Source organism: Myotis brandtii, unplaced genomic scaffold (assembly GCF_000412655.1).
Source record: "Myotis brandtii unplaced genomic scaffold, ASM41265v1 scaffold30, whole genome shotgun sequence".
Classification (NCBI taxonomy): domain Eukaryota; kingdom Metazoa; phylum Chordata; class Mammalia; order Chiroptera; family Vespertilionidae; genus Myotis; species Myotis brandtii.
In genome coordinates, this window is record NW_005361458.1 from 2784869 (window position 1) to 2795843 (window position 10975).

The following is a 10975-nucleotide window of genomic DNA, read 5'->3' on the forward strand; positions in this document are numbered from 1 at the left end:
TTTTTTGGACAAAGAATTGCACGTTTAGATATATTTTTAATATTATCTATAGCAGTGGTTCTCAACCTTGGCTGCACATTAGAATCACCTGGGAATCTTTTTTAAATCCTGATTCCTGGGCCTCATCCTTCGGAAATTGTTTCTTTCTTATGGGGTGGGGCCACAACATTAGTAACAAAGAAACAGAATTAAAACTTTATTGTGGGGATCCGCTACAGTGTTTTGGACAGGTTCAAGCCTTGGACTGATGAGAGAGCATAGTCCTCTCATTGCCACGTGCAAGTCCCAGCTTGGAGGGTAGGGCCCTCCCTGCACAATTATAGCCAACAGCTGTAGCTGTAAGCTTGAACCTATGGTCCGAACATGTGGCCCCACATGCCTGAGTGATGTAGGCTTGATAGAGTTCAGGTGCTTGTAGTGGAGTAGGATTGAAACCCAGGAGAATGTTGTAAACATCTTGGTCACGCCCTTACTTTGCCTCGTAGCATCTGCTATAAAATAAAGGCATGGCTGTGGGCGTGGTCGCTGTCTCTCAGAGAAGGAGCGTCCCACCGAGACCCAGCTTTCATTCTCTTGTCTGTCTTTTCTAAGCCTTTCAGCCACCCCCACTCAGGTTCACCCTTGGCTGTGCTGGCACGGCACACTTTATAAAGATCTGACTCCACGCTCCCAGGGCGAGTTCCTGCCTCAAACCCCGCCCTTACAGAAAACAGCTCCGGGAAACAGCTCGGGGGAGGGTGCAGCCATTGCCAAGACAACCCCTGCAGGACTGACTTCCTTCCGCTTGGTCGCGGTTCTTCTGGTCATGATGAATACCACCCAGGGTTTTTATATAAGTAGATAATCTATATATATAAAAGTCTAAGTGACTGTTACGACCAGTCAACTGAATGACCAGTTGACTGGTCGCTATGACACGCACTGACCATCAAGGGACAGATGCTCATGCAAGAGCTGCCCTCTGGTGGTCAGTGCGCTACCATAGCCAACCTCCCACAGCAGGCCAACCTTCTGCAGTCCCTCTCCTTGGCCGGCCCTGATCGCCCAATCACCAGCCAGGCCGAGGGACCCCACCCGTGCAAGAATTTGTGCACTGGGCCTCTAGTTATATTATAATTTCATTTAAGTATGAAATTTATAATATCATGCCCCTATAGTCACTGACATCATTCATATCCAGACATCATTCATTCATTCATCCTCTTAAACTGCAGCATACAAAAATTAAAAGGCTAGAAGGAAGGTGTGAGGCCAATGAAATATACATTATTACCTCTAAGCCTCTGTTAATTATGCAAAAAAGCTTGAGTTTCTGGACTATGAGAAACTTTTAAAAGTTTGGGTAGGTGTGTCAAGGACCAAGGAAAATATCTGCATGTTGACTGGGCTGTCCCACCTTTTGATTTTTCATGTTTCCCTTATTTAACTCCAAAGGCCAGAGCTGGAGGCCATGATAAAAATATGGGAGAATTTAATGAACATCTAAGCAAATGGGTAAAACAGATGTCATTATGGCAGCACATGTCAGTGAATTTTGAAGATAAATAGGAAAAAAATAAGATTTGCATTTGAGAAAAGTAAACAAATAAAGCAAAGGGAGTAGATGTTTGCAATGCACTTATCAGAAACATCTCAGAGTTCCTCACAGAGCTGAGAATCACAGAGTGTGGGGCACACCGACCTAGCCCCTCCTCCTCCTCCAGTCTCCCCTCCAACAATTCCCCACCTAATTCTCTCTTCCCCAATCATACAGACAGATTTTCATTCCTTGAGCATTCCACGCTTTCTCTTGTCAGTTCCTATTTAATCTTCATTTTCTCAACTAAGATTTCAATTTCTCAAGTAGACCACCCTAAGCCTAAGTTAGGTCCCCCAGTTATATGCTCTCACAGCACTCCATGATTCCACTTGAATATCATTCTTTTAATTATTTGTGTAATAGTTGTGTTCTCACTGTACTCAAAGTACCATGATGGTCGAGATTTGTCTTAGTCCACATTGCAGTCCCATAGAAAAGTCTCACAGGCAACAACAAAAAATCAGAGGCCTTAGGTTCTAATCTAATTGGGTTCTAGTTAAAAACCTGTAAGTGAGACTTGATAATCTGTACTTTATACCACTAAACTGCAGCCTCACTCAACAAACTAAGTCAGCTTATGACTCATTAAAAAAAAAGTTATTTTTCTTAAAGGGCTAAACACCTCAATAATAAACATCAGGAATCAACTGAGACAAAGCACTTGAAAGTTTATGAAAGCAACTTACCTTAAATTCTATCAGTTTCTTTACACAATACTAATACTGACAAGCAATCCTTCCTCTCTCAAGAAAATGTAATAAAAATAAATATGACACAATATTATTTGAGAACTTAAAAGAAAGGGGAATCTTACTTTTCTTTAATTTTTATTTATTGATTTATTTATTTTAGGAAGAGAGGGGGATCAATTTGCTGTTCCATTTATTTATGCATTCATTGGTTGATTCTGTGCCCTGACCTGGGATCAAACAGAACTCACCACTTTGGAGTATCGGACGATGCTCTAACCAACTGAGCTACCCAGCCAGGGCGGGGAATCTTACTTTTTGTTTTATCTAAACTAAACCAAAATATCTAATCCTTTCACCTTTGTTAACAATATAATACCACTGACAACAATCAAATCTGACATAATGGTACAAAGATATCTCCCTAGCAAAGATACTAACCAAAATGCTCCTCTGATTTGTAATTTATTACTTTCTCATAAATAAAGTACTACAGAACTAAAAACATACTGCTTAAACGTACAGTGGTAATGAGGCAAAGCAATACTGTAGCTTGCAGCATCATAACTCACTGCAAAGTATTTGGGTTTGGCATTCTGTGTTTCACAGATTGAAATATCATATGTTTCTCCACAGCTGTGGGTATGCCAGCATCCGAACACCCACAAGTAATTGGTTCTGACTGCTGTACTGTTCTCTACTGGGTTGTATGGGACTCAAAAGCCCTTTCTGGTTACTATTACTCAAGATAAAAGCTCTAGAGCAGCCCTAAGTTAATGGGTCAAAGACCAACATACTGAAAATGTTAAAGTACTGGCAAGTATACAACTGACAGGAATTCTTAGATGAACTCCAGCATTATCATTACATGTTGCTGAACAAAAAAGTGAAAATGTCACCTAAAAAGGGATACAGTCTTTATAGGTAACGGTTCATGTCTACAATATGATCAATCTCTATCACTGCAACATCACAATATATTAAGTTTTTTATTACTACTGAATATTTATTTTTTATTTTTATCCAGTGAAATGGCTGAAAAAGATACTAATGAGCATATACTGACTGTTCTCAGTTCATTAAATAAGTGATAACAACAACTAACATTAATGGGGTATTTAATATGTGCTAAAAGCACTGATTTAAGTGTTGTTTTAGCTCTTTTGCCTACTCATAAAAAGATTACCTCATAGTTACATATATGTCTTACTATAGCTTAGCTGTAGTAAATATATGTAACTATCAGAATTTTTTGTGTGTAGAGAAGAGAGCTATTATTTATTGAGCTCCTAATATTATTACAGACGATGTCTTTGTTTAGGCCTCATAACAATCTCGCAGTGTAGGCAACTTCAACCATATGTTACCAATATAGACACTGATGCTTAGAGTGTTGTATGGATGATCAATAACTGTGCCAGAAAGCACACCCAGACCTGCCTGACTCTCAAGTCATGTTGAGAGCAGAAGGCAATGAGAGGTGGGGGTGGGTACTGGATGAAGCTAGTTCATCGGAAGCCCAGTAAAGGAATTTTGAGAATGGCCAAAATAACAGTACTAGAGAGGCCGAACAAGAACACCAAAAGCAAAATGGTCAGAGGTAGAATCAAATCAGATTATAGAGTAAAAAGCAGGACTGGATGGTACAACAGATTGGGAACATATGAAGGTAAGCAGTCTTGGACTCCAGTGGGTACAGGCTGTTTCGGTGAGTTAGATGTCTTTAACTGAGAGGGAGAATGGAACTAAAGTAACAACACATTTTTCTATTATATAGAAAACTCATTATATAATTTAATTAAGTAAACATATGCACTATTCATAAGGTTTGTTCCTCAAAACAAAATAAAACAAGATTTGATTGTTCTTCCCCCTAAACAAAATGTCAAGTTGTTATACATTTCTCAAAAACTCCCACAAACATTTCATACTCTCAGTACTTTCTTCTGACAATGCTATGCAGAACGAACTGCTCCCTCATCTATGTTCCCGAAGACTTTATATAAGCCTATTTTTATGACTGCTTATATGATTGCTTCCCTTACTAGAAGATGAATCCACAAGGGCAGAGATTGTCTTATCACCTTCAAACCCACAGAACAAATAAAATGTAGACAAAAAAACAAAAATGCCAAAATGCCAATAATTATATTAATGTAAATGGCCTACCAACCCAATTAAAATCCTATGATGTCAAATAGAACAATAAAACAAAGCCAAACTGTACCTTTCTATAAGAGACCCACTGTAAGCCCTAGCTGGATTGCTCAGTGGTTGGAGCATTGGCCCTCAAACCAAAGGGTCATGGGTCAGATTCATGGTTAAAGGCACGCACGTACTTTGGTTGCAGGCTCAATCCTGGCCAAAGTATGTGAGGGAAGCAACCAATTGATGTTTCTCTCTCTCTCTCCCTCCTCCCTGCCTCTCTCTTTTTTTAAAAAAAAAAAAGACCCACTGTAAATATAAAACATAAATTAAAGAAAAAAATGGAAAAATATATATTATACAAACACTAGTCAAAAGAAAGCTGGAATGTGAAAAGATAATAACTGAAAATGGATAATTATTAAAATGGACAGTACAGTGATCAGGGCCAAAACCATATTTCTGGAGATCTAAATTTAAGATATTGAAATATGCGAAGTCACTCCCATCTTTAAACTGAGTTCCCTGAATCCTCTGAACACACCATTCCTACATCTCACACTTAACAGCTAAATCCTTGAGATACTTGGTTAAATTCAGTGGGTTTTTTGGTCAATTTCCACTTATTTATCCACCTCTTATTGAAAGAGTCTTTGCTAAGGTTACCAAAGGTCTCCATATATTAAACTGAAAGGCCATTTTCAATCCTCATTTCATTTGATCTTCAACAGTATATTAGACAATTGACACATCACTCTTCTTAAAATACTCCAATCTCATGGCATCATACATACATTCTGGAGTTTCTTCTTAGCTCTTTTTTTTCCATTTTAAGTTATTTTTATTCTTCTTGTGGTCAATACATAACAGAGCAGTTGAGGTGTATGATAATCAAAGAATCGTTCATGGTTGAATAAATTTAATACTCTTGCTACATCAGTGCAGCATATTAAAAAGTCCACTGTAATATTTAACTCAACTGTTTAAGGCATTTACTGGATTTCTGATATTACAGATTTGAAATATAACATCAGTGGGGTGAGGAATTGCTTTTTAAAAAATCTTTATTGTTCAGAGTATTACATATGTCCCCTCTTTCCCCCATTGACCTCTCCCACCTTCCTCCACTCCCCAGGCCTTCACCACCCTATTGTCTGTGTCTATGGGTTATGCATATACACATATGAGTTCACTGGTTGATATCTTCCCCCACCCCAACCCTCCCCTGCCTTCCCTCTGAGGTTTGACAGTCTGTTTGATGTTTCTATGTTTCTGGGTCTATTTTTGTTCATTGGTTTATGTTGTTTAGTATATTCCACATATGCGTGAGAATATATGATATTTATCTTTCTCTGACTGGCTTATTTCGCTTAGTTAGCATAATGCTCTCTAGGTCCATCCATGCTGTTGCAAATTGTAAGAGTTCTTTCTTTTTTACAGCTGCATAGTATTCCACTGTATAGTCTTCTTACCTCTTCATAGCCTCCTTTGCAGCCTCATCCTCTTCTACTCAAGCACTATATGCTGGAGTTTTCAAGTTTCATTCTGGGGCCCTTTTCTCTTCTTACTTCATAAACTGTCTCTATATCGTCTCATTCTTGCTAACAGCTGCAAGTCCCATCCATATGACAATGACTTAAAATTTATATATCCATGTGGCATCTTGCTTGAATTCCACAGCAAGCAGCCTTCTTGACATCCCCAGTTTGATGTCTCAAAAGTTCCTCAAAATCAACATACTTAAACCAACAATATTTCCTCCTGTTGCATTGCTTTTCTCTTAGTAAATAAGATCATTGATCTATTTCCAAAAGCAAAAATCCTAAAATTGTCTGACACACCCCTGCTCATGTTCTTCCCATCCAATTGTTTCTTCATACCAGGGCCAAAGTGATCTTTTTAAAAAAGCAAATCTGAGCACATCACTCCTTCTTTAAAGTTTTACAATGACTTTTCCTTTGCTCTTAAAACAAAGACAACAAAATCTGACCTTTCCCTTCTCTCTAGCCCCTCCTTATCGCAGACACTCTTGCCTTTGTTCTCTTTATTCCAGCCACACTAGTCTTTCTCAGTTTCTTCTTCTCATCACAGAGTCCTTGTAGATGCTCCCACACCCCTCCTCCTGGTCTGGAACACTACTCTCTTCCACCCCCAGATCACTCCTCTCCAGTCTTCAGATATTAGCACAAACATCACGGACCCTGAAAAGGCTTTAACCCCAACAGTATAATATAATATTAACCAAGGAGGTCATCAGAGAGTTAGCAGGAAAAAATGTATGTTTCAGAGAAAGGTTAGAATAAATTCCAAATATTTATTTTAAAAAATGTTTAAGTTTCCTCTTCATTTTAATTTCTCTTGGTGGATGTTAAAATTACTACTGTTTCATCAAGAAAGTCACTTTAAAAACTGAACCCAATTAAACTCATATCTCAGGTCCCAAATAGCAGGTTTGTTTATTTAGTGGCTACATTACCAGTATTTTTCAGTCAATAAATATTTGTTGATCACCTACTGTGGGCCAAACTGTTCTTGGCACTAGAGTGACTTCACAGCAGTGAGGAAAACACCCAAAATTGCTTATCTTTATGGAACTTATATTGTACTGAGGGTAGGGAGCAAATAGGTAATAAAGCAAATAAATAAAATATACTACATGTCAACTCATGATAAGTGCTATAGTGAAAAATATAAATCAAGGAAGATGGAAGGTAGATAGGTGAGCTAGGACAAGAGTGAGATAGAGTTTGGGGGGAGGGAAGACTGGTGGTTGCAGTTATAAATACCCATGATCTTTAAGGCTTTATTGGGATGCTGACATTTGAGCTAAGACCCTCAAGGAGCTGAAGAACCAAACCTAGCTGTGCATCCATTTGCTTTAATGCTAAACTCTTTTTCTGTTGAAATGAAATGGGTCAACAGCTGAATGGCAGATTGACACTGTTTTTACTTACAAGTTACCCTGATTTATTCTAATCAAACCAAAAAGGGGAAAAAGACATTCCAATTATTGGGTACACTCTATCACTGTTGACATATCTGCCTTTTGAGTAAAAAAGTTTAAATGTTTATTTCATTCCCTTATTTCACAAGCATTCATTTTTTTATATTCTCCAAACACATATTTCAAATGTAAGAAATTTTGTTTAGTTTTAAATGAGCCCAAATTTCATCATGGGCTAAAATTTTAAAACATAAAATGACTGCCGGAACTGAATTTTAATCATATAGATGAATCACAACATGAATTTTAGCTAGGCATGTATTATGGATGTCTAGTTTTCTACAGAGAATAATCACATGTTCTAATTACCATTTTGGTTATACGCATAATTAATAATATTCTGTCTTAATGGGACACACTGAATCTTCAGACAGTTGTAAGCTTTCACTATGCACACTGCCAAATCCAACTGTCAGCTGCACTGCCAAACAAAAAGGAATCTTGATGTAGTGCTTTAGCATTGATAATAATATGTACATCTTTATACATGATACAATGGAAAATAAATTGCTTTTCTTCCTTCATAATTTTCTACACACTAATAATTTTATAGTGCTTGATTGATCATTTACCCTAAATACTATGTATTGGCAAGTTATCTTAAAAGCAATGAATACATGAATGCAGATGTGACCCAAGTTCCAAAGAAGAAGACAAGTGGGGAGAAGGACACATATGTAATAACTTAATCAATAAATAAATTATAGGGAAAAAAGGAAGAAGACAATTTTGTAGGACTTACTGATTGTAAACTTTCATTTTCACGTAAACAAGCTGTGTGAAGTTCTGATTTCAAGGTTGCAATGTGACTTCGATGCGATGTCATTTCCTTCTCTAAGGTTGCAATTCTGGTGCTTGCAAGCTGGTAGACATCCATGAAGCTTTTAATCATAGCCTAAAGAAATAAAAATAATGTCACATACAAGTCAAACAAAGCTGTCCCCAAAGAAGAATTTCCATAATTTGAAAGCAAAATCATTAAAATTGTTAAACAAACTACTTTTCATCTTTCTTTAAAACAATAAAGCTACACCTCACATCTTATATTGAGAACAGTGACTATTTTAAGACAGTTTGGGGGAAAAATAATTGAGACTTCTTTTCCAGTCTATTTATTTAAATAAGATGTACTTTGATCTATTGTGCTTAAAATTTAGAATGCAGTTCTTAAAGATGGCACACTTATTTTCTTTGTAAAGCTAAATTCAAGTTGTAATTTGACCCACATTTCAATCTTAAGGCACACAATAGATGGATATGTAAGCAAAATATTTCAAACTGAGCTAAATTAAAAAAAAAAATTTCAATCTACCTAACAAACAAGTGTTTTTAAACAAAAGCAACTAAGCTGATCCTGTGATTTTTAAGAGTAAATGTCATTCCTATATTGTTAAAAAAAAAAGCATAATTACATTCATTCATATAATAGAGAAGTGCCCTTGCATTATACTATATATAATAAAGTAAGAAACACATGCAAGTGCTGGTAACTTTTTCTCTCATCTAAATAGTATAATATTTGGGGAATTGTTGGACCTCCGTATTACAGATTAATCATATTTTATAGACTTTTTCTTCTAAAGCAACCTGAAGTGAATTTTGAGTCCAAGAATACTATTACACCTTTTTTAAAAGTCTTTCAAAATATTTCAAACATAGCAAAATAAAATCAAACATTTCTGAAATATTCAAATATAATGTCATTGTTTACAAGAAAAAAAAATGTTCCAGCCACAGTCACAACTTAGTACAATGGTAAACAGTCCAAGAATTTCCAAATTATATTTAATCTAAAGAGTCTAAATTGTGTAAGCTTTGAGAAACTTGATATTTGAGCAATTCATATGAAGTAATAATTTGGTAACAAAGGTAAGTACCCACACACACACAATGTCTAAGAAATAGAAGTAGGTTAGTATTTGTAGGTAAGAACAAAAAATGTCACACCTTTTTGCCAAAAAAAATTCTTATTATCCCTCAAAAATCATGCTCAGACACCACCTCTTCAAGAAGCCGCTTTTGAGCCCAAAGGCAGTATTATCTTCTACACGGGTTCCCTGTGAATCCCTGATGCTTGCTTCTATTATTGCATGTATTTTTAGCAGATATGCATTTGGTTACGTCTATCTTTACTAGACGAAGAAGCTCCTGAAGCCAGATATTGTGCCTTATCATCTCTGTATCTTCAGAGATGATAGCAGCCCACAGTTAGCACTTGTTTGAATGAATGAATAAATGAATAAATGAGATTTAAAAAAAACCACAGGTTGAAAGCCATAGGCTGGTATAAAAGACCTTATAGGGCTCTAACTGGTTTGGCTCAGTGGATAGAGCATCGGCCCGTGGACTGTAAGGGTCCCGGGTGAGTCCTGTCAAGGGCACATGCCTGGGTTGTGGGCTTGATCCCCAATAGGAGGCCTCTAGGAGGCAGCCAATCAATGATTTTCTCTCATCATTGATGTTTCTATCGCTCTCACCCTAATTTTAAAAAATAAAATACCTTATAGGAAAAAAATTAAGATATTTTGGAAAATATACTCTTAATACTCTAACGAATAAAGTATTAATCATACTTTAAGGTGAAAGAAGATACAAAAGCATATCTGTGGGCATAAAAGAAAGGACAGAGTACAAAAAAGTGGATTCCATCACCCAACACTAACTAAGCATGGTATGACCTATGTTTGGAAGCATGTCACATGTCCTAGCTTGCCTTCTTTTGAGTAATTTTGAGGTAAGCTTATAATTAATACTAACACAAAATATTTTCCTAGGTTTAAAGAGTATATAAAAATCAGAAACTGTAAAATCATATCTATTCCTTCCTATGCTAAGTCTCTCTCCTCTCTAACAAATTCATTCTTCTTCTCCACTGAGATAATGGACCAGGAATCACCAGTCCTACTTCTTTTCTTATCCTCACTCTGCCACTTACTAAGCTTTATGTTGTTGGGCAATGCCATGCCATCTCTCTGAGCTTCCATCTCCTTCCCCCATGAAATGGGAAGAAGAGTCATTTTTTTGCCTGTTTCCAAAACTATTGTAAGGCTCAGATCATTAAAGATCTAATGCAAAGCCATTCTCTTAACCCTAATATGAGAAAGCCCTCTAAAAATGAAATCTAATAAATTTAATTGGCCCTAGCCAGTTTGGCTCAGTAGATAGAGTGTCAGCCTGCAGACCAGAGGGTCCTGGGTCTGATTCCAGTCAAGGGCACGTACCTCGGTTGCAGGCTCCTCCCTGGCCAGTGCTCTGGTCAGGGCACGTGCAGAGGCAACCAATCGATGTGTTTCTCTCACATTATGTTTCTGTCTTTCCCTCCCTCTTCCACTCTACCTTAATCAATGGAAAAATATCCTCATGTGAGGATTAACCCAAAAATAAATGAATAATAAATTTCATTGGATTATTAATGTTCTGTATTTGTGATGTAGCAATTTGTCTATTTAATTCTGAATCCCCACCCTCACCACTCACACAACACATGGTTGAATGTAAGATGCAAATGGCAGAAGTGTATCACTGGTTGTGTTTATTAAATTACTAGAGGCCGGTGCA

At 36.9% G+C, this 10975-nt stretch overlaps 1 protein-coding gene across 1 annotated transcript in view; it reads right to left on the bottom strand.

The window, feature by feature from the left end:
- Positions 1-10975, bottom strand: part of CCDC171 (coiled-coil domain containing 171) — a 250803-nt gene that overhangs the window by 37378 nt on the left and 202450 nt on the right. The window contains exon 25 of the mRNA XM_014542370.1: positions 8160-8312. Within this exon, the coding sequence (XP_014397856.1) occupies positions 8160-8312 (153 nt within the window). The remainder of the gene's footprint in view (positions 1-8159; positions 8313-10975) is intronic.